At 40.7% G+C, this 24970-nt stretch overlaps 1 protein-coding gene across 2 annotated transcripts in view; it reads left to right on the forward strand.

The window, feature by feature from the left end:
* Window positions 1-22590, forward strand: part of dipk2ab (divergent protein kinase domain 2Ab) — a 46612-nt gene extending 24022 nt beyond the window's left edge. For both annotated transcript variants that reach the window (XM_060869562.1, XM_060869563.1), the window contains exons 3-4: window positions 14559-14862; window positions 20515-22590. In XM_060869562.1, coding sequence (XP_060725545.1) covers window positions 14559-14862; window positions 20515-20846 — 636 coding nt within the window. In that variant the 3' untranslated portion in view covers window positions 20847-22590. The remainder of the gene's footprint in view (window positions 1-14558; window positions 14863-20514) is intronic.
* Window positions 22591-24970: the final 2380 nt, after the last annotated feature.

The following is a 24970-nucleotide window of genomic DNA, read 5'->3' on the forward strand; positions in this document are numbered from 1 at the left end:
TCAAACAGAACCAAGTTGTTGAATGGGAGGCGTGTGTGGCGCTGCGAGCTAAAAAAGACAGATGCAGCCGGCTAAAAAGCAGGTAAACATAGCGGACACATTTTCCCACTGTATTCAATACGATACGCAGGGGCCTCAATGGAAAGATATTACTGATGCTGTGGGGCATTACATCACTAAAGACATTCAGCCCATATACATAGTCGAAAAGCCTGGATTTATTCATATGATCAAAATAATCGACCCCCGATATGAGCTTCCAAGTCAAAAGTATTTTTCAGAATTTGCTAAAAAAAAAAAAAAAATCTGTTTTAATAAAAAAAAAAAAAAATCTCTTGTTTTAAAGTCAAAAATCAAATTTTGTCTCAAAAAATTGCAAATTGAATTTATAGGACATGTCTCCCAGCTCTAAGGTGTTCTCTTTAGTCTACACTGATCATGTCCCTGACCAGACAACTGGAGGAAGACACAGAGACAGAGACACTCTGCTGAGGTAAACGACAGGAAACGTGGCAGGAAAAAGACATGAAGAACAAGTGAGAGAGTGTGAGAGAGTGCAGGCTCAGAGTCACACCCATGAGGATGGAGAGATCAGCTCAGATGAGCCACGGTCTCCTGATGGCTCAGAAACACCGCACCAGCAGTCTGAGGTCTGATACACTTACTTTTTGATTTTTTTAAAGATGTGCCCAAAGATAAAAGGAATGTGGCAGAGCTGAGCGACGTCCCGGATAACGCTCAGTTTGTAAAATCGATACATCACGAAGCAAGGAAGCGAAATCTCACCTAAGAGAAGAGGTGGAGTGAGAAAACAGATAGCAGCTGTACAAAAATAACTGTCTTTTATCTGTCTGTGGACTTCACATGGACATGGACTCAGATTAAAAGACTAGAAACAGAATGACGGGGTTTTGCGTGTGTGTGTGTGCGTGAGAGACAGTGTGTGTGTGCGTGAGAGACAGTGTGTGTGCGTGAGAGACAGTGTGTGTGCGTGAGAGACAGTGTGTGTGCGTGAGAGACAGTGTGTGTGTGCGTGAGAGACAGTGTGTGTGTGCGTGAGAGACAGTGTGTGTGTGCGTGAGAGACAGTGTGTGTGTGCGTGAGAGACAGTGTGTGTGTGCGTGAGAGACAGTGTGTGTGTGCGTGAGAGACAGTGTGTGTGTGCGTGAGAGACAGTGTGTGTGTGCGTGAGAGACAGTGTGTGTGTGCGTGAGAGACAGTGTGTGTGTGCGTGAGAGACAGTGTGTGTGTGCGTGAGAGACAGTGTGTGTGTGCGTGAGAGACAGTGTGTGTGTGCGTGAGAGACAGTGTGTGTGTGCGTGAGAGACAGTGTGTGTGTGCGTGAGAGACAGTGTGTGTGTGCGTGAGAGACAGTGTGTGTGTGCGTGAGAGACAGTGTGTGTGTGCGTGAGAGACTGTGTGTGTGCGTGAGAGACAGTGTGTGTGTGCGTGAGAGACAGTGTGTGTGTGCGTGAGAGACAGTGTGTGTGTGCGTGAGAGACAGTGTGTGTGTGCGTGAGAGACAGTGTGTGTGTGCGTGAGAGACAGTGTGTGTGTGCGTGAGAGACAGTGTGTGTGTGCGAGAGACAGTGTGTGTGTGCGAGAGAGACAGTGTGTGTGTGCGTGAGAGACAGTGTGTGTGTGCGTGAGAGACAGTGTGTGTGTGCGTGAGAGACAGTGTGTGTGTGCGTGAGAGACAGTGTGTGTGTGCGTGAGAGACAGTGTGTGTGTGCGTGAGAGACAGTGTGTGTGTGCGTGAGAGACAGTGTGTGTGTGCGTGAGAGACAGTGTGTGTGTGCGTGAGAGACAGTGTGTGTGTACGTGAGACAGAGACAGTGTGTGTGAGAGAGAGACAGAGTGTGTGTGTGTGTGTGTTTGTGAGTGTGTGTGTGTGTGAGTGTGTGTGTGTGTGTGTGAGTGTGTGTGAGAGTGAGTGTGTGTGTGTGTGAGAGTGAGTGTGTGTGTGTGAGAGACAGAGTGTGAGAGTGTGTGAGAGACAGAGTGTGAGTGTGAGTGAGAGACAGAGTGTGAGTGTGAGTGAGTGTGTTTGTGAGTGTGTGTGTGTGAGTGTGAGTGTGTGTGTGAGAGACTGTGTGAGAGTGAGTGTGTGTGAGTGTGTGTGTGTGTGAGAGTGAGTGTGTGTGTGAGAGACTGTGTGTGTGAGAGTGAGTGTGTGTATGAGAGTGAGTGTGTGTGAGAGTGAGTGTGTGTGAGTGGGGGGATTCTAAGTGAGTTTAAAAGAAGAGAGCTGGGTATTAAAGAGCTGGGTTTCAGTCTGGGGTTGGAGGCAGTGATGGACTCTCTGGACTGCAGGGGAAGTTTATTTCAGCAAGCGGCTGCCAGATAAAGCATGTTAAAGCTAGTATTTTGTGTGCTAAAGCACAGCATATGTATTAATTTCCAAGCTGTACTTGTGGTTTGGCTTGAGGAGCTCTTGCTATCAGTTAAGAGACCTGTTCTGGCTTCATAAGGCTGCTTCCTTTCACAGTAAAAGCACTGGCCACAGTCCCTTTTGTGCTGATATTAAAACAAACAACCAAACAAAAAATACCACCATTGCAATAGCTCTCTTAGCTAATTAAGTAGTCCTGACTACTGAACTAGCCTAGCTTATATTTACAAATTTGTGCTGAATAACCTGTACTGTAACAGCAATAAAATCTTTATGCTTACTTAGCTCCTTACATTCTGAGACAAATTGTATATTAAAGTGATTTACCTAAAAAAACAGACTATTAAAACACTTCAAAATATGAAAAATACATATGAGGATAAAAGGGCACGGGAATAATAAACTTTAAATCAACAATTAATACTAGGACTGTAATTACTATTGCTGTTTTTACTGAAGTTATTATTGTTACTGTCACTACTATTGTAAATATCACTACTGTTACTGCTGCTATTACTGCTACTGACGTCCACTGTTCCTGTTACTACTGTTACTACTACTAACCTTCTGTAAAGCTGCGTGAGACAATACAAATAAATTAAATTGAGCACTAGTACTACTACCACTACTACTGTTACTGCTGCATCTACTGCTGATACTGTTCCTTCTTTTAAAGGTGGTGTGCACATGTTTTAGAAATGCTTCAGAAAACCGAGTCGGGCCGACAAACAAAACAAACGTGTAGCCAATTAGCAGAAAGGGGCATGTCTTGTCAATATGCGGCGGAGAGAGTGTTCAGTGCGCATGTGCGACATTAGCAGAAAGCGAGCAAGAAGCAGGACACGTGTTAATATAGGATCAGCTTTCCAGCGCTGGAGAGAACTGAACGTCTTCCGCGTGAAACAAAGCTAAACCTTTCACGGTACATCACACAGTACTACATAAAACACATTTGTATTACCATAGTATTACTCATTGTGTTCATTTATTGATAAAAATATACCCTCGGTCAGCTGCCCCAGCAGGTTCCGCCGTAATAGTTTCCTGGGTTACGTTTGGGTTACGTTTGTATCTGAGCTATCAAAACAGGGGTGACACCCTTTTGGGTTAGGGGCGTGTTTGTTTTGGTGATTTCCAATGTCAACATTGGCTTTCAAACATCGTGCACCGCACCTTTAATGGTACTACTACTGTTACTCTTTTTCCTACTACTCCTAATTCTGCTTATACTGCTGCTACCGTTTCTACCACTGCTGCTACTGCTGTTGACACCACACTTACTCACAGAAGTCAGGGAACAATTTTTATTTAGAACCAGCCTGTAGCCGACAAAGATGTCAGTGTTGTGCCGGATCTAGTCGCTGGTACAGTGTTAATATTCCTGACAAACAGAAAATAGATGTTTAAAGTAACATGGTTGTTAATTATAGCAGGTCCAAACTACCTCAGTCAGTTTCTTTGACACAGTTGAACATTTGTAAAATTGATAAGTAATGTAAAGCAGGAACGATGCTTATCCAAAGCAGCCGGTGAACTTCCGTTCTTTTCCTTTTTTTTTTTTTTTTTTTGTTTTAAACTCCCTCACCCAGTCTTTCATTCACTCCAACACCTTTATTCTTAAATTTCTCTCTAAATTATTTCCACATTGCGGCCAATGCCGGGTTCACCTTCATTACTTTCAGGAGTGTGTTTGAATAAATGTACTGCTTCCAAAATGAATTCAGATTGTTTCTTTTATTTAATTTTGACACATTTTTATTTTTCACCTGTAAGAGTCACAGTACATAAAAAAAAAGCCCAATTCGTTTGTTTTTATCCCATCCTGATAGATTTTTTTATACATTATTTCTGTCAGAATTTCCTCAAAGCTGGAGTGGAAGCTATAAAACACTCAGGTCTTGTCTTGCCTGCAGCATCATCCCTTTCAGATGCCTATCTCATGAGATCAGATTGAATTACCCACAACTCTGAACTGTAACAAAGCATTTGTTCCACAAGGATGAATTGAGAATAAAAAAATATGGCAATAAATCCTAGATACTATATATTTTCGAAGCTTTTCACTCCTTTGTGGGCGATACACGGGCTGTAAAGTTGCGCAGTCTTTCCACTTTTACTGCAAATGCTCACTCTGACAGTCCTAAACTCTTGAGATGTACAGTGATGGAAAAAAAAGGTGTGTGTTTGTGAGGACAGGAATGGAAATTTCCCTCAGATCGCTTAGAGACGCTGCTGTATCGGTTCACGCTCTCTCAGCAATTCGGCGTCCTCAGCACTCCTGAATGCCACAGCCCTACATTTCAAGGAGAACGTGTATGAATGTGTGTGCGATTGTGTTGGAAAATGGATTTAACCAAAGTTCTTTTTTTTCCTCTCTCCGTCTTGCACCTTTATATACATCTGCATATTAAAAATCATCATAAACATTGCCGCATCTGAACTTCCTCGCCTTCCCCGCTCACGCTTAATACTTTCATTAATCAACCATAGTTGATCGAGTGTGTTCTGCTGTGCTTTCTAATTTATCCTGCCACTTGGACGCCTCATTGGCGGCATTAATGACTTCTGCCGGGTTGCTGTTTAAAGTGCACAGGGGATGCGGAAAGCTCGACTGGTTGAGCAAATCAAGCATTGAACATAACCGTGCACCCTGCCATTTTTAGAAACACAACTAAAGTGAAGCTTCCTTAAAAGTCCGGAAGCGTGCCGAAGTTTAGTGCAGAGGAGTGTGTGGAAGTGTGCAGATGATGATTCATTTGCATAAATGCATCTTTAGTGGGGGTTTGATGACAGAAAAAGGCCTGAGCAATCCCACACATGTACACTAGATAGTTGCCAACGGTGCATTTTCATGTCACAGTAATTGCTCGCGTTGTCACAGCTACGTTCTGATACCAGTTGAAATATTTTTTGAAGACCTTTTATTTTTTTCCCTGTATAATGAACAATACACTGGTTGTTGTGATCGGTTCACAAAAAATGTAATTAAACCATGAAAATTGCATAGAAATGCCTGAAATTTCACATTCAAGAAAGTTCATGAATATGCAAATATGCTAATTAGAGACACAAACACAGTGTATTTTCCGGACAATTTTCAAACCTAGTTTGCAAATTGTATGCAGGATTGCGATTTATATTTGCAGACACATAAGCTGTGACATAAAGCGAATTACATATAACCTTTTCCATTTTTGTTTGTATGAGCGTATGGCGTCTTATGAATTTAAGATATAAAAGCCCATTTAAGCCCATAAAAGTCCATTTGGAATTACATTTCTTATGTCTTACAAGTTGTGTCCCTGTCATATCGAAATAGTGATAGCAGTTACCCCTTTTCACTTCCGAGTTTTGATGCCTTGCACAGAAAGCAGTGTTGGAGCAGGTTCTAAACTATGGGGCATGTTTTCATTTTGATGTGACGTCACAGTTGAATGGCCTTGAAAGAAAATTTGCTAAGCATAGAATGAAGAATATATTCAATATATTTCATATTTTTTTGTACAACCCCAAGACTGATCGACAGCTTTCTACACAAGCCAACAGAATTACAAATGCAAAAGTGAATAGTGTTTTTTTTTTTAATACACAATGACAATGTAAGTAAATAGCAAATTTTTGTTCAATTTTTTTTTTTTTGAAGTTAGATTTTTTTTATTATTATTTATTTATTTATTTTTGTTTACTTTTTTTTTTATTTAAATTGCGAATTTTGATTGAGTAAAACTTGCAAATATAACTTGAAAATAGACCTTTTGTAACATGCAATAGATATTCAGGCACTAGATAACCTGATCAGAATATGTCTGTATGCACGTTATTTAAAATAACAATAATGATATTCACAAAATTTCAAAAACGTGCACTGTGATAAACATGTTAATCGTGATACCGATCTTATAATGTCATATCCCGCAGTGTCTGAAACAGCCAGTTTTAAAGTTTTTTATGTGTTGGCACTGGAGACCTACATGTTCAAGTACATTAAGTACATGTTCAGTGATCAAGTACATGTTTTTAAACAATCTGTAAATGAGCAATCTTCCTGCCTATGTCTACTTTACTCTTGACACAATTGAACAAATTAGGGTAATTACATATAAATAAATCTGTTATCTGTCAAGTCTCTGTAATAGATAGTTAACCTAGACTTCCTGACCAATCAGAATTGAGAATTCAACAGATTTTTAAATGTGATTTTTTTGTTTGCTCCATTATATTTCTAATAATTTCATATTTCATATTTAAAAACGACTCTTGTAATGTCAGACAAATCTAATTCTATGCATTCTGATTTCTCTGAAAATCTGTAAAACAAAAGCTTTATATAAAACAGAGGAGACACTGTTGCTTTTACATTCATTCATTCATTCTCTACCGCTTATCCGAACTACCTCGGGTCACGGGGAGCCTGTGCCTATCTCAGGCGTCATCGGGCATCAAGGCAGGATACACCCTGGACAGAGTGCCAACCCATCGCAGGGTACACACACTCTCATTCACTCACACACATTTTCCAGAGATGCCAATCAACATACCATGCATGTCTTTGGACCGGGGGAGGAAACCGGAGTACCTGGAGGAAACCCCCGAGGCACGGGGAGAACATGCAAACTCCACACACACAAGGCGGAGGTGGGAATCGAACGTGCTAACCACTAAGCCACCGTGCCCCCTGTTACTTTTACACATTCTATATATTATAGTTTGGCTATGTAGTAAAGCTCGCCAGTTCATTGAGGGTATTTACATGAAATCCTCATTTGGTAAAATTTCAATTATAACCTTGAGTCTTATGGCACAAACATCTAATTACTAGCATCTGGCATCTCCAATCCCATCTTTGTCTACATAATCATTTGGATGTCAGACAGGTGGAAACGTGGGAAGCCTTAAAAAGAGACTACAATCTAAACTACATTTACACACTTGACAGGCACTTTTATTCAATGAGACAGTTAGTATAGTGCTTTTTTTTGCAATGTAGATTGTCTCAGCAGATTTTCAGACATCGGAGCCTTAATATCTAGCGGGTTAGAGATAAGGAAACACCGGCACAGGTTAGTGAAATCAGAAGTGTGTGAATCTTAAAACGAAGTGGAACATGAGTCTTAGTGGGTTCAAAATGGTAGATCCAAGATCATTGTGGTCTTAGGGTGGCAGAGTGGGACCTTGTGGGCCTCTGGGTGGACCCTGAGGGTCTCAATATAGTAGGAGAATGTTAGGAGGTATGACTTGTGGGTCTTTGGTTGTCCATGCAAGAGCATTTTGGTCAATGACATTAGGAATTTTAAATTCCAGGATAGCAAGAGCAGCATCTTGTGTGCCTGAGGAGAAGATGGAGGGATCTTTTATGCCTCATAATAGCAAGAGCAGGATCCCATATGCCTCACCATGGGTCTTATGCCCCTTTTCCACTGAGGCAGTTTGAGTGCTGGTTCGGAGCCTAATTTAGAACCAGTTCTTTCTTTTTCAACAGCCAAAGCACCGGCTCTGAACCTGGAAAAGTGGTTCTTAAGTAGCACCAAAACGTTGCTGGTCTAGACTTAAGAACCACTTGCGTCAGAAGTTGTGGGCGGGGCTACTGCATTTGATAATGTACCTTATGTATACTAATGTTTAATACACTTTTACTTTACCACAATATGATCAATTATCAGCACACATAATAGTAGGTAGCTACATGCTAAGGCTACCTTTTTTTTCTGTGATAATGATAAAATAATGTTATGTACTTACTCGAGTTATTCTCGAGTGCAACCTCCGTTAATACAAATTACATGGAGCTGCACGTACACGTTGGATTCGCGGTGTTTGGAAGCCAATGTAGGTTCTCAAAGCCATGAGAATTAACAGTAAAGCAACATCCGCCATTGTTGATGTTGAGTTTTTGTTTGCCACTGCTGCGCTAAAGTTGCTGGGAAAGATGACACATATACAGTGACCTAAGACTCGGCTCTGTGATGGCTCTCATGATAGCCGATGGAAAGGCAAACCGGTTCTTAGAAGTCCAACTTTGAACCAGCACTAGCCCTGAACCAGCACCGGGTTCTTTCTGGTGGAAAGGGGGCAACATAGGCCCATCTATAGGCCTTAGGATGTCAAGGTCTTCTAAATCTCTAGATGGCAAGAGCTGGGGTTTGTGAGCAATACCTGCTTAGAGCCAGGGCCTGTGTTTTTCAGGCCTTAGGGTATCAATAGTAGGAGTTTAAAGGCCTTGGGATGGCAGTAGTAAGAGTTTGTGGGCCACAGTATGGCAGTAGTATGAGTTTGTGGGCCACAGTATGGCAGTAGTATGAGTTTGTGGGCCACAGTATGGCAGTAGTATGAGTTTGTGGGCCACAGTATGGCAGTAGTATGAGTTTATGGGCCACAGTATGGCAGTAGTATGAGTTTGTAGGCCAAAAGGATAGCAAAAGTAAGAGTTAGGTGCAGGATTTTGTGAGCCTCAGGGTGTCGAGGCCTGATGTGTTTGTAGGCCTCAGGATGGCATGTGCAGTACTTTGAGCCTCAGACCAGCAACAGTAAGAGTTTGTAGGCCTCTGAATGGCAAGAGCAGGAGTTTGTGTGTCCTGTGGTATTTACTGAATGTTGTACAAAATGTCTGTCATTTGTGACTATATATCATTATTTATGATTGGTCTCTTGTTGATCCTCTGTGTAACCTTGAAGTGGAAATAGGCGGCAAACAAGGAAACATATTAATTAATGAATTAATGTTATGTATTTCAGTCGAGTGAGCGGGAGTTTAGAAACTCCCCAGTGATTGATCCAGTCCTCTGAGAGAGTATTGACTAATCCCCTTCTCACTCACACACTCCCCCTCCCTCCACCCTTTCTCATTCATTCACTTACTCCTCTGTCTTCTTCCTTCCTTTGCTCTGCCTCATGCTGATTTCTAATTAATCATGTTACGCTGTTCTGAGCTTTTAAGTGTCTCAGAGCTAATTTGGTACAGCTATTAAAGGACCGAACTTTGGGGAAACACAGAGAGAAAGTGAAACAGTGTTGTGGGTACAGCGTGCCTTTGGTGGTGATGGGGGTCTTATCTCTGCTTGGGCCCCGTCCTATTTCAGAGGCCTCTGATAAAGAGTTAAACATCTGATCTGTCCTGCTTCAGTGCACTTCAGAGACAGACCGAGAGACACAGCAAGATATTGTTGCTGTGAGGGTGAGATGTGCCACTGTGTAGAAACGAAAGATTTCAGCTAATTCTTGTTGAAATTTCATCTGCATATAAAAATAACATTCGCAGAGTGAACTGAGAAAATGGTCGAAAATGTTACTAAATTATTTATCACAATATAGACTTCTAAATAATGCAGAGTGAGTAATATACATTCTGGTTGGCCAGAAGCCGTTCGTTCATATTCCGTATCAGCGGATTAGTAGTACAACTACAAATCGCAGTTTTATATTAATGCATTCCATCTTCAATCTACAATATTGTTGCTATGGTGACTGCTTAGACATATGATTCTCTAGCTGACTGTTTAATATGACTAATTATGACATCAGAATTAATTTATGGGTTTCACAGCAATGGGTGTGAATACTTACACAACCACAAATGTACCATTTTTTTTTTGTTTGTTTTTTATTTTATTTATATAAAATGGTATAAACTATATTGAGTGGTTTTGTGTAAATCCCTGACACCCGTTAGTCTGACCCTTACTCAGAATTTGTTCTCTGCATTTAACCCATCCAAAGTGCACACACAGCAGTGAACACACACACACCATGAACACACACCCAGAGCGGTGGGCAGCCATTTATGCTGTGGCGCCCGGGGAGCAGTTGGGGGGGTTCGGTGCCTTGATCAAGGGAACCTCAGTCGTGGCTGGCCCGAGACTCGAACCCACAACCTTAGACTCTCTAACCATTAGGCCACGACTTCCCCTATGTGTGTGGAACATGAGTTCATGAATCCTATGCTTTCTGAATAAAGGCACAAAAAACTGTGCAAAATCAAGCATTTTTGAACACAACAATTTTTTCCCTTTTCTTTTTTCCCTTTCTTTTCTTTTCTTTTCTTTTCTTTTCTTTTCTTTTCTTTTCTTTTCTTCTCCTTCCTTTCTTCCTTCCTTCCTTCACTAATTATTTTTATTGATTTTGTTTATTAATTGTTGTTTGTTTGAAATTCTGTATTATTATCCAGTTCTCACATGTTCTTAAGAAATCAGCTTTTTTTGTTCTTTTTTTCTCTCAACAAAGACCTTTTGACTTTTTGAGTATTTCATTGTGAAACTTTGTGCATATAAAATAGATGAGGTTGAATGCAGTTGTGCACCTTTTCTTTGGATAAAATAACTGGAGTTAATTATTTCTCACATTATTTTCTCTGCTAACATATAACTCTTTCACACTCTTTACCCATACACATGGCTAACTTGGGAATAGTTCTAGTTTTTTTCCCCTGCTAAAGCAGCTGATTTAAATATTTCTCATTTTTCTTTTTCTTTCCTTGTCTTTTTTGACTAGTGGATTTTAAATACTCTTCACCTTCAACTTCACCTTAAATATCTGCTTTTGATATTTTCTAACATTTCTCTTTTGTTTTTAATTCAAGCTTTTAAAAATCAGACATTTTTTTTTAAACTTTTTTCCCGTCCAGCACTCAGACGTCTGATCAGTTGTCGGCTCTTTGTGAAAATCTTACAGTTTTACGTTTATGGGATCTGGCAGACTCCCGTACAGAGAGACTTACATTATATCTCATTTTTTATACAACCAAGCAATTGAGGGTTAAGGGCCTTCCTCAGGGGCCCAGCAGTGACATTTTTGTGGCCCTGGGATTGAAACACACCACTGATCTGATCGGTAATCCAACATCTTAACTACTAAGCTACCACATTCAAATTATATCAAATCAATATCAAAATCAAATTTTATTTGTCACATACACATACATACAGAGTACGACATGCAGTGAAATGCTTTTTGCATCTGTCCGTTATTCAAACATAAGGAATGCAGTTAGGGATATAAAATAAAACCAAAAGGAGGTAGATAAATAAAAAGTATAAACTATATATAAAAATGTGGCATGTAACTCAGGACCTCCATAAACACTGGGTTTCTTGCTAGTGACGTTTTTAATTGAGAGCGATGTACAGAGCCTTAATTGATAATTACACACTAGGATCTAACTTGTTCTGTTTAATTTTGTTATTAGCTGATTGGAAAAAAGAAAGAGTATAGACTCAGGTGTAAATCTAAAGCTTTTACCAGTACACAGGAGCCAGCAATTTACTTGAATGAATTTTTGGTTAGAAGAATAGAAGCCTTAATTTTGTCACTTATAACAGACAGGGTTAAGGGCCTTGCTCAAGGGCCCAACAGTGGCAGCTTGGCAGTTCTGGGGCTTAAATCCTGATCCTTCTACCAACAACCCAGTGCTTTAACCACTTTAGCCACCACTTCCCCAAGTCAGATATAAAATGAATCAGGACTCATTGACTCAGGACCTGACGTTCAGTGTGTTTTTCCTTCTGTTGATAACCTTACACAAAATGTTTCTTTTTTTGTGAAAAAAGATCAATTTGAGCTTCTTATGAACAAACATTTGGTGCAGAAATGGGTTTGATATCAACATTTACTCTGAAGATACAAATTTTCTGGAATTTCTCTCTGAATTCATCACCTCTAGTATTGTAGAAAAAAACAGAAATAGTGATGAGACACTACAAAGTACTGAGTGTCTACTTTTTATATGAGCTTTATATTAACACCAGTGTTGGAGTGAGACATGAAGATGATGTTCAATCATCCAAAAGAACCCAACAAAATCAGGAGGAAGTGCATTTTTTTTTGTTTCTCAGAAACAAACATACATCATGAAATGAACAGGACTATAAAATCACCATTAGTCCAAATCTGGCAACCCTAGAAATCTTTCAAAACAGTTAACACACAGTGCAGAGATGTGAGGATAAAGCAGCAGAACCGAAGAATACCACAAGACAATACAGTCCAACAATCTGAGTTCAATACCACAAACTGCCTTAAATTCATCAAAACCTAATTTCATTGTCATCAGAAGTATTGTTCTGTTTTGTTATTTTTTTCTCTTTTTTTCTGATACACGTCCAATACAGTTTGCCTGAAAGCAGTAGCAAATAAGGAAGGAACGATAAAGTGTACCTCACAAAGCACAAAAAAATCAGTCTGTTAGGCGAACACGCAGCGTGTGTCTTACTGACCGGAATATGTGGCGTAAAAACTGTTGTTTTTACGCCAAATGAAATGGTGTGTGAACAGTGGGCTAATTTTTATTGCTAATTTTATTGTTAATTTTTATTTTTATTCATAATTTAGATGAGATAGAAATCAGAGAGCACTCTATAAAAAATAAATAGTAAACGAGTCACACACACACACGCACGTTAATAAATGAAACGAGGTTGACGAATAAATAAGACAATGCACAAAATTATAAACACACAATCGCGTAAGGCGGGAAGTGAATTCCTTGTTTTATAGATTTATAGCTTTTATTATTATTTTCGCTGAAGAGATTTATTTGCAAATTATGCAACAAACTGATCCGTGTTCAGGGCATTCAGAAAAGAAAAAACGAAAGTAAATGAAATAAGATTCATTATTTTTGTTAAGCTCGTAATTTATGAATAGCAGACGTTCAGAACAGGAGAATTTCACTTGTAGCTAAAGAAATTATGTATACATATAGTTTTAGTGTTTATAATACGAGTTCCGTAAAGTTTGTGTAAATGAAAATGTTCTTTCTAGTCTGTAGACTTTGCTCTCCTCAGGCCTGAGGTTAAATTAGTGGCAGAATTCGACCGGTGGAAGGAAGTCGAGCGCTCTGGGGCTCGGGTGTAATGGCATCGCTAGCAGGTGTGAACACACACATTTAAATGGTTCAAGATGTTCTTTACGATAGTGTCCACGTCCAAGAATTGTGCCCTCGAGTACAGCAATTAACCTCTGTGCGCTCCCTCGGCTGGCCATATGTTCGGCTCCATCTTCAGGGTGTTGTTGTGCTCAGATCTTCAAATATTATCCAGTGCTGTGTTTAGCTCATTTTTTTATACCATAGTGCTGTGGAGTCCTCCAATTTGTTCTGGATTATTTCTTTGTCGTTTTTACGGATGTAAATCACAGGTTTATTTTAATCACACCTCTTCTAATAGGTTTAAATAATAAGTAGGTGACTATATACTGTACGTAATTATAAGTTGCAAGTATAAGAAACTGATTCAAATAAATCTTATTTATAAAACTAACCACAGAATCGGATATATAATATAATATAATATAATATAATATAATATAATATAATATAAACACAACTTTTTTGTGATGTGTTTAAGGTTTAAAGGAGGAGTCTATGTACATAAATATAAATATATATATACATAGAATAATAAGCAAACGAAAATAAACAACTTATCGCCAAATAAATACATAAATAGATCAATAAATAAAAACATAAATACATATCTGAATAGATAAACTGACTTATCTGACTTTTATTGTCAGTAACAGTCACAATGTTATTTAATTTCACTTTCTTTCATGACAATCTGTATTTTTATTTTTGTGGGTTTTTTGTTTATATTATATTTTGTATTTGCTGTTTGTTTGTTTTGTGCTTTCTGTCTTGTTTTGTGTTTTGTCTTGGTTTTAGTTTTTCCTGTTTGTGTTCTTTTAGCTTTTCTTCATGTTTAATTTTTTCCACTTTTCAGTGTTTTGTTGTATTTTGTTTAATTTTTTACAGATTTTTTTGTTGTTTCATGTTTTGCATTTTCTTTTGTGCTTCTTGTGTTTTTTTTGTTTTTTTTTTCCTTTATCCTTCAATAGAGAGAAAAGCGATTAGAGAGAGATTAGATGATTGACACTGAAGTGAGAACAGGAGATAACTTGTATTGTAGAATCTCAACGTTGTTAAACTCTAATTGTAATTGTTGATCGATCAGTGTGGTACGAGCAGAATACAACAGCTCACCTCCAAGTGGGTCGTTCCTTACATATAGCTGTTTTTTTCTTTTCTTTTCTTCTCTTTTCTTTTCATCTGTTTTTTTTTCCTCCTCCAGGTTGTCTGTGTGTCTATCTGTTATACTGAACTGTTCTTCCAGGTCAAGTGTACAACGCTGAAAATTCTTCATTCGCCCTTCTCTATTTCCTACTCATTGTTTTGTAGAGTTTCCCATCAGACGAAGGCTGGCCGTTTGCGAAGTACCTGGGTGCGTGCGGGCGCGTGGTGGCCGTGAACTACGTCGGCGAAGAGCTGTGGAACTTCTATGAGGCGCCGTGGGAGAAGCGCGTGGACTTGGCCAAGCAGCTCCTGGACATCGCCGAGCAGCTCACCAACAACGACTTCGACTTCGCCTTGTACCTGCTGGACGTCAGCTTCGATAACTTCGCTGTCGGGCCTCGCGACGGCAAGGTCATCGTAGTGGATGCAGAGAACGTGCTGGTGGCCGACAAGAGACTCATCAAACAGAGTGAGGATGTTTTTTTATTCTTCTTCTCAGTCTGATTTGCTTTTCTGCTTCACTATTCAAAGGCACTGAGCTGCAGCCTGAGGCTGAGTTTTAGAGGCGCGATCAATCACTCTGGTCTGATTTGTTTTTCTCTGGAGCGCACCAGCGCAGTACAAGGCAATCTATTCAATACCAAATATCTGCTGGTGCTCAGCGCTGAAGCCCACTGACGGCTTACTCGCACCAAGGCTTTATTCTTTATTTCTGTATTCTTGAATCTGATTGGTCAGAACCCGCTGATTCATTTTCTGTAGACTCAGGTCGAGCTTGTTCTAATGCGTTATTGTTAGTATAGTAACAGATTTAATATCTTTAATATACTTTAGGCTTTATTTAAGGAGGCATTTAACATTTTTGGAAGGAGTCTTCAATGTCAGAGCTTTGTAGGAATTGTTTATCACAAACAAGGTTTTCTTTTTTTTAACTCAATTTATAAAAAAGCTGGTGAGGAAACATTTTATAGCAGCCTAACATAAGTGATAAAAACGAATGCTTCATGGTTCCACAACAACTGTAAACAGATCAAGAGAACGATCAGTTGTTTTTTAATTAATTGTCTTTTAATTAATTTGCTGAAGCACAAGAGATATGAAGCACTTCATGATGTGCTGCTGGAGGAAAATAATCAACTTTATTCTCCGCTCCATCACATCACACCATCATTCAGTACTTTCTTTCTTTTAGTGTGTTTTATTCGTTAATTTTAAAGGCTGCGGTACCGATGATGTCATCTAGTTCTGTTCCTCATGAGCTCGGCTGATAACGTGGTTAGATGCGAACGTTGTGATCAGATCCGATCTGACCTGTTTTCCGATTCCACCAGGAGGTTTTCTGGAAATAAATGAACATCTTAGGTTTGTTTTTTGTGTTGAATCAGATTCGAGGTATTTCCCGTTCCGACGTTCATTTTTTTTAAAAGTGTTCTAAAATTGAACACTGACAGACTCTTTACTTTTGCTTTATTAGGATCATTAAAATGGGGGTTAGCACGTTCGCCTCACACCTCCAGGGCTGGGGGTTCGATTCCCGCCTCCGCCTTGTGTGTGTGGAGTTTGCATGTTCTCCCCGTGCCTCGGGGGTTTCCTCCGGGTACTCCGGTTTCCTCCCCCGGTCCAAAGACATGCATGGTAGGTTGATTGGCATCTCTGGAAAATTGTCCGTAGTGTGTGATTGCGTGAGTGAATGAGAGTGTGTGTGCCCTGCAATGGGTTGGCACTCCGTCCAGGGTGTATCCTGCCTTGATGCCCGATGACGCCTGAGATAGGCACAGGCTCCCCGTGACCCGAGGTAATTCAGATAAGCGGTAGTAAATGAGTGAGTGAGAGAGAGAGGATCATTAAACTGAACATCAGCTGAAAGACAGTCACTGAACACCAGGCATCCTGAAAGCTGCACAGTTTAAACAACATCCATCTATTAAATTTATCGAAGTGGGAAAAACTCAGCTGGGCTTCAGGGTTAGGTGTTGGCCAGTACTGAGAGCTCTGATGTCAGATCATCAAATGTCAAATATAATCATTTTTTAATCACACTTAGCCTTTGGCAGCTTATTAAAATAACGAGTTTCTCCGAAATTTACTGGGCAGCTTTGTCTTATTGAACAGTTTTGTGACGTATTTAAAATGATGGCGAAAACTTGTCATGTGACCCGTAGCTCCCTGACGCTGATATTACCGTTACCCAGAAAGCTCTTTGATGTCTGAAGTGTAGCACGTAGTCCTGTCGTATTCCGGATGGGGACATCGGATGAGGGACAAGTTTTTAATCTTTTCTGTTCTTTTTTTTTTTCCCTGTATGATTCTGACTGCATCGAATCGTCCTCCTTCCAGCGAGGGCGGCGAGCTTCGTGCTGAGTTCCGCTTCCTAAACATTTGTTACCTATATCCCTCACTAAACATGTCAGTTCCCCTGCAAGCCTGTGCAGGATTTCAGACATGTACTTCAGCAGCTGAGGCTTTGATAGAGGCAGAGCTGCGGATCTGCACTAGAGACGTGTGTAGAGTAGGTGTAAAGGGTGGGCTGGGGATTTCTCAAAGTCGCTCCTTCCTGTTAGACCCCCTGTTTCTCTCTCTCTCTCTCTCTCTCTCTCTCTCTCTCTCTCTCTCTCTCTCTCTCTCTCTCTCTCTCTCTCTCTGTCTCTCATGGTGTCTGTATCTCTCTCTGTGCAGGTTACAGAGCTGTGAAACTGATGTAGTTGTCTCAGAGTTGCATGGTGTTGCCAGTTTCCAATTTTATTCTGGGGAAAAAAATCTTTCACCAGTTAAACTTCATGACTCGATAGAAAATTTGCAGTCTAATAAGCTGTTTTCTAAAATAAGAGACATTAACAATGCTGCAGTCAGTAGGAGGTGTTTGTGAGAGAGAAAGAGAGAGAGAGAGAGAGAGAGAGAGAGAGAGAAATCCCTGCATTGTTTCGAGTGACAGATGGAGATGCAGGATATACTTTGAACATCAAGTAGGTCAGCCTTCAGAGTGCTAGGATGTCATATTGCATGTGTGTGTTTGTAAGTGAGGCAAGCTAGTAGTGTGTGTGTGTGTGTGTGTGTGTGTGTGTGTGAGCAAGTAAGCAAGCTAGTAGTGTGTGTAAGAGCGTGTGTATGTGAGAGCAAAAGAGAGCGAACATGTTTGTGAGAGAGTGTGCATGTGTGTGCGCTCATACGTGAGATCATGTTTGCAAGAAAGAGTGTGTGTGTGAGGTATATACAGACAGATGTGTGTGTGTGTGAGATATATACAGAGAAAGTGTGTGTTTGTATGTATTTGAGAGCTAATGTTAGTGTGTGAGAGAAAGAGGATGTATGTTTGTGAGCAAGAATGTCAGCCATCTGAGTGGAGTGTGTGTGTGTGTGTGTGTGTGTGAGGGGAAACGTGTAGAATCTCAGGCTCTCCTGAGCACAGTCTTGTCTCACTGCCAGCAGTGGAACAGAAGCAGCTCTGTATTTCCAGCTCACAGGATGTGGAGAGAGTTCACTCACAGGGACACGGCCTCTTTACCCAGCTCATGTCTCCACCAGGACCAGGCCTGCTGTACTGAACACACTGCGTGACGTTTTCCCCTTAACACCATCATGTGCAGCGGTTCAATTCTTATCTGTGTTGTTGACGTGATCAATGACCTGACAGAGTAGAAGAAAGTGTTTATTGGTTTATCGTCGCTATACTTACATCTTTGTTCTCTGGGACTTAGAATTACACAGATGCTTCACGTCATTAAATGGAATCGTAAACGGATAGAAAAAAGTCTGTTGTTTTATTAATAAATAAATAAAAACCAGATCATTGGAAAAATTCCTGTGGTATTTACAGTTTGATGTTTTGAGATTGAGATTTAAACTTACAAACGTCTAAAAAGTAATCTAACGTTTTAATTATTTATTGATGAACAGTCATGTTTTTATTTTGGTTTATCTATTTAGATATGTATTTATTTTTTTATTTATTGATCTATTTATTTATTTATTTATTTGGCGACAAGTTGTTTATTTTTGTTTGCTTATTATTCTATGTATATATATTTATATTTATGTACATATTTGCTTATTAAATGTAAGAATATGTAATTTATTTATTTTTATTGATTTTATTTGATCTATAGTATCTTTCTATCTATGTTTGTCTGCCTGTCTGTCTGTCTTTCTATCTATCTGTCTATCTATAAGGTTTTTCATCTGCCTGTCTGTCTCTCCATCCATCCATCCATCCATCCATCCATCCATCCATCCATCCATCCACACCTCTTGTGTACTATGATGCCGGTTTACTGTGGGGGATGAAGCCGGACAGTAAACGTGGATGTGAATGTATTTTTATGTATAGTTTATTGGGTCAGAACCCGTCTGTCTACATTAGAGCTTGTTCAGATCTACAACGTGTTCACATCTGCTCAGAAAACCGGATCCTGAAGTGCTCCAGATCGTTGCTCCGTTGTGTTGCTAAAGTGCATTTATTAGTTTCTATCTTGATGAATAAAGGTGTTAATTTGATACGGAGGTCTTTCAGCACTGAGGATTTTCTCTGTATATGAGATGGAAAATGATTCCAGACCGCCGCCGGTGTTTCAGAACAGGATGTTTCGTGTAGGTCGGCCAAGCATGAAGTTCCTGAGCCGTGACTGAGTTTAGATCTGTAGAGCAGCTCCGCTCCACCGGAGAAATATGAGCTCCCTCTTTATTCCGTCACCTCTTATTACCCCCCCCACCCCACCCTCTCCAGTGTAAGTGAGAAGGGAGTGTGTGTGTATGAGTGTGTGTGTGTGTATGAGTGTGTGTGTGTGTATGAGTGTGTGTGTGTATGAGTGTGTGTGTGTATGAGTGTGTGTGTGTGTATGAGTGTGTGTGTGTGTATGAGTGTGTGTGTGTATGAGTGTGTGTGTGTATGAGAGTGTGTGTGTATGAGAGTGTGTGTGTGTATGAGAGTGTGTGTGTGTGTGAGAGTGTGTGTGTGTGAGAGTGTGTGTGTGTGTGAGAGTGTGTGTGCGTGTATGAGTGTGTGCGTGTATGAGTGTGCGCGTGTGTGTATGAGTGCGTATGAGTGTGTGCGTGTGTGTATGAGTGTGTGCGTGTGTGTATGAGTGTGTGTGCGTGTATGAGTGTGTGTGTGCGTGTATGAGTGCGTGTGTGCGTGTGTGTGTGCGTGTATGAGTGTGTGTGTGCGTGTATGAGTGTGTGTGCGCGTGTATGAGTGTGTGTGCGCGTGTATGAGTGTGTGCACGTGTATGAGTGTGTGTGTGTGCGTGCGTGTATGAGTGTGTGCGTGTATGAGTGTGTGTGTGTGTGTGTATGAGTGTGTGTGTGTGTGTGTTGGGATGTCTGGAATATTGGCAGTGATTGTGTTTCACACTAGAGCTTGTTTGAATTGGAAATCAGCAAATTTGGGTTGCAAAATTTGGTTGGAGGGGGAATTAAGTGCTGCTGGTGTTTTTTAGCTGGAGAAAATTGCAGATTTTAGTTTCTATTCTGATAATTATCCTTGAGGACATACACACACACACACACACACATACACACATACACACACACCTACACTCAGTGGTAGGTCTGAGGTTAATGAAGCAGATTTGCAGTCCAAGCCTGTGTGGGAGATACATACAGGAAGGCTGACTGTGGAGGAATTGGCAACGCTTCATCTACACGATCGTCAGGATGGAGAGATTGATTGATAAGGGAGAATTTTGGTCGAGTGGTTTGGAAAGGAGGAGGATCTGAATTGCGTTACAGGCATTTCAGCTCATCACTCTTATTAATTTACCCTTTTCTTTTATGAAGACTTTGTTTCTTTGCACAACCGTCCTTCAGGCTGTTCTTAAACCCATGTTTGGAAGAGAACTGTAATGGATCAAAGGTAGCATCGATAACCAAAAGCTTTATTAAATGTGTTATTGCCGTTATTAATGATTACGCTCATTCTGATGTCTTCAGTCTTGTACAGCGTTACAGGAAATGACTTATTGCAGTGATGTTTTTCTTCTATTCATCTTCTCTTCTCTTATCTTATCTTATCTCACAGCAGCTGGTTGTTGATTGTTATCCTTTAACAACCTTACACACTTGACTTTCTTTATGACTTTCTCAACTCACTCCTGTCTGTTATGTTTCTTTTTCGTTCTCCTTGCAGATAAGCCGGAGAACTACGACGTGTGGTACCAGAGCCGCTTCGAAGAGTGCGATAAGGAGGCCTGCCTCTCTTTCTCCAAAGATGCTCTGTGCTCGAGGGTCACTGTCGACCACAACTACTACGCCATCTGTCAGAACCTGCTGTCTCGCTACGCGACATGGAGAGGCAGCACCGGGGGCTTGCTGCACGATCCGCCGTCCAACGTGGGGAAAGACGGGCATCTCGACGTCCTGCTGGAGGAGTGCGTCAAGCCCAAGATGCCGTATGGACGCTTTGCAGCCGCTAAAGAACTCCGGCAGTATCTCACTGAGCTCAGCGGCATGGCCAGGTAATGACCCGAGCGGACCTCCGGGGAGCGGGTACCGAGATACTAACGGCTTCTTTCACTCTTTGGGTGGCACAGCAGCCGTTACGGAGCAACGGAGGAAAATAACCGCAAGCTCCGAGATCTTTTTAACGTTCCAGTCTGCTGACTTCAAAAAATTATGTTTCAAGTGAAAGCATGAGGGCTGGATGATGAGCTCCATATTAGATGGAAAGAAAAAAACACTTTTTCTCACTTTAGTCCAGATCCATGCTCGACGACGGAAAAGTGCGGAATCCATGGAAACTTGCCAGTCTTTCAATCTCAGTGTCAGCTCTGAGAGCTCATCAGAGGTTTCTTCATCTCTGAGACCGGACTGTCTTAAAGGAGACGCTGCAGCTAACTTACTTTCTTCCACAGAGCTGCTCTGTGTGATGTGACCTGATGTGATGTGAGCATGCTGAGAAAGGCAGCTGGAAAGTGCAGCACACAGCAGCTCAGGAGGAACCCATCTCCAGGCCTCTTTGTCACTAAATCTCAAGACTTCCAGTGATCTGATGTTTGGCAATCAAGCAAAGTGAGGGTTTAGGGTGTACAGAAGGAAATAACGAGCTTCAGCTGTTTCTGTTTCGGCTTTTGCATATACCAAAGAGTCTGGCTATATGTTCCTGGGTTAGGGTTAGGATCCCTGTACATTTTAGCATCCCGACTGCCCAAGTCTGTCAGAACGGACACTTTTTACAAAGGATTTTTTTTTGCTTCTATTTATCAGGCGGATCCAGTAAGGTCTGAGACTTGATCCAGGACCATTCTTGGTTCTGAATAAATAACCAGTTCCAAGTCAAAGCTCTGTTTGCAAGCAGGCATGCTAAAACCATGGGATGCTCCAGCCGTTCCAACCAAATTTAATTCCACACCTCTGAAATTGATTTAATTGCAGTTTAATCACGTCTTTGACACTTAACATCAGTTAACCTTCAACTATCTATTTGCCATTTTTTTCCCTGCTCCTGCCTTTATTGTAATGAATTAGCACATTAGGTTTGATTTTACACTTGGTGGACCAGTGAATTAGACTGGTGTGTGTGTGTGTGTGTGTGTGTGTGTGTGTGTGTGTGTGTGTGTGTGTGTGTATGTGTGTGAGAGTAACTGATTCAAATCATGATTTCATTAAGCTTTGAGCTTTGGGAAGGGGCTGAAATCTAGATAATCACTTCAGTTAAGGACATTTCATTCAATACCAATGCAAAAGGAAGATGTTGTTCTCACTACAGAGTGAACTTTGTTCCTGGAAATCTCCAGTCCTAGCAGAACCCGCTTCCTTCCGTAATCTAATCCCTGACTCGGACCCTGCTGTAATCTAATTTAACATTGGACTCTTGTCAAAAATGGCAAGATCCAGAAGATCTCGGTGACTACCTACGTCAGGTGTAAGAAAGAAGGGGGAATCGGATTCCTCGGAGTTCCACTACACCTCCAATGTCCTCACACGGAAAAGCAATAAGTGACGTTCCTCCAGGTGTTGTCCTGTATGACCCAGTTGCATCCATATGCGAGATCTCGGGACTGATTTGCACCTCTTTAACAGCCAGTGTAAGATTTTGTTTATTTTTGAGTGCGTTAAAAAAAAATAAATTGTCTGCTTGTGTTGTAATTATTTTTCATTGAGTATTATATCAGCGGTGTCTGATTTTACTGTGCCTTTCATTCGAAAGTTTATCCACAACTTTTCAGTGGGTTTAATTATCAAATAAATGATTCTATCTATCTATCTATATCTATCTATCTGTTTCTTATATTAGCTTATTATATGTATACATTTATATGTGGTCCCTTCTTTCATACATGACACATTTTAAAAGTGTAAAGTGATAAAAGTAACGATCCCCGTTACGGAATACAGACAACACTATTTGACGAAGAAGGATTGTGTTGTATTTTTGGTTATTCTTTTCTAGATATAAAAGTTGTTTGCAGCTCTAATGTGATTACAAACATTGTTTTTGCTAAGACAGATCCAGTGGCATTTGTGGATTTTCTCAACATATTCCTAATTATACAGACATTCTGGCTTCGAAATCACAAACTGTAACAGTACCTTCTGCATTCGATTCAGTACTAGCTACATTTGGTCAGCACCAACTGCATTCCATTCAGCATTAACTGCTTTTGATTCAGTACATTTATGGCATTTGGCAGATGCTCTTATACAGAGCGACTTACATCTATCTCATGTATACAGCTGATCAACTGAGGGTTGAGGGCCTTGCTCAGGGGCCCAGGAGTGACAGGTTGGTGGCACGGGGATTTGAACTCACGACCTTCTGATCAGTAGTCCAACACCTTAACCACTAAGCTACCACATCCCCACTCACCTTCGAGTACCAACTGCCTTCGATTCAGCACCAGCTGCATTCGACTCAGTACCAGCTGCATTTGATTCAGCACCAGCTGCATTCGATTCAGCACCAGCTGCATTCGATTCAGCACCAGCTGCATTCGATTCAGCACCAGCTGCATTCAACTCAGTACCAGCTGCATTCCATTCAGCACCAGCTGCATTTGATTTAGTACTTACTGCAGAGCTTATTTAATGTGCTGTGTGTAACTAATCAGGAACCATTCTGGTAGCTCCACCCACTTAAATATAAAGATTATTCAAATCAATCATGGGAGTTTTCATTTTTCTTATTTTTGCTTTGCCTGAAATGACTGCAACAAATGTAATATTTATAGCGCACACACGCTCACACAGCAAAAATGGACACACAGCTTCAGTATTACACTTTATTCACTGTGACCATTAAACACGATTCATCTGCTAGGGGTTAGGGACCTGAATGCCAGCACAGCAAAGAACCAAGCACCATGACTCATTTTAGATCAGACTCACAACCAGAACATCATTCGCTTCTTTATCTTCTTTTTCAACTACTTTCGGCTTGTCCCATTGGGGTCGCAACAGCAAATCACCTGTTTCTACCTAGCTCTATCCTCGGCATCCTTGCTGACACTTTTCTGTCACTCAACACTCCTGACACTTTTCCCCACCCACTCTAACCCACCTGCATTTGCCTCTAAACCTGGATTTCACTGGATGGTTGACCCCGAATACTTAAAACAGTGAGGTTACAGGAGGCTGTGGTAATGAAGTTGCAGTAGTTTATCATTTGCTTCTTAAAACTGATTGAAAATGTCCCATAAGTCATGAAGGGATGGCAATTTTTTGGTAAAATTGGCAAAAAAAAGGGGTTAATATCCCTGACTCAGATGCCTGAACCTCAACAAGCCAACAGAAGAAAAAAACAAGTTTGAAAAACTGAATTGAATTGAATTTAAAAACACCAGTGACAAACCAGCAATACATCTTTAAACAATGTTTAATATACTATATGGAACACATACGAAATTCATACATACTTAACATACGATGTATAAATGTGTAAAATGATTGAATAGATTGATGAGTCAGAGCCGAGTGTCTTCATCGCATCTCATCGAGACTCAGGTGGCTTATGAGTCAACAGCAGAGATGATTATTTAATCAGATGTTCATATTTACAAGGAAACACTGTGATGTTGGACTATAATGCGATTACATGTGTCACAAATCTGTAAATTATATATATAAACACACACATATTTTCTTCCACTTTCTGCTTCTCCCATTAGGGATCGCCACACAAATGTCCTCCACACATCCATATATCTCCTCTTTGTCCTTCCTCTAAATCTTTACCTTGCAGCTCCATCTCCAACATCCTTCTACCAATATAACCATCTCCCTCCTCTGTACATGTCCAAACCATCTCAATCTAGTCTCTCTGTCCTTGTCCCCAAAACAGCCAACCTGAGCTGTCCCTCTGATGTGGTCGTTCCTAATCCTGTCCATCCTCGTCACTCCTAAAGAGAACCTCAACATCCTCATCTCTGCTACCTCCATCTCTGCCTCATGTCCTTTCCTCACTGCTACAGTCTCTAACCCATAGATCTGCTCTCACTACTGTCTTGTACACCTTTCCTTTGATTCATGCTGACTCTTCTGTCACACAACACTTCTGACACTTTTCTCCACCCACTCCAGCCCGCCTGCACTCTCCTCTTCACCTCTTTTACACACTCCTCATCACTTCTTGACCTCAGCCCCTGTAA

This window comes from Tachysurus vachellii, chromosome 5 (assembly GCF_030014155.1).
Source record: "Tachysurus vachellii isolate PV-2020 chromosome 5, HZAU_Pvac_v1, whole genome shotgun sequence".
Taxonomy (NCBI): Eukaryota; Metazoa; Chordata; class Actinopteri; order Siluriformes; family Bagridae; genus Tachysurus; species Tachysurus vachellii.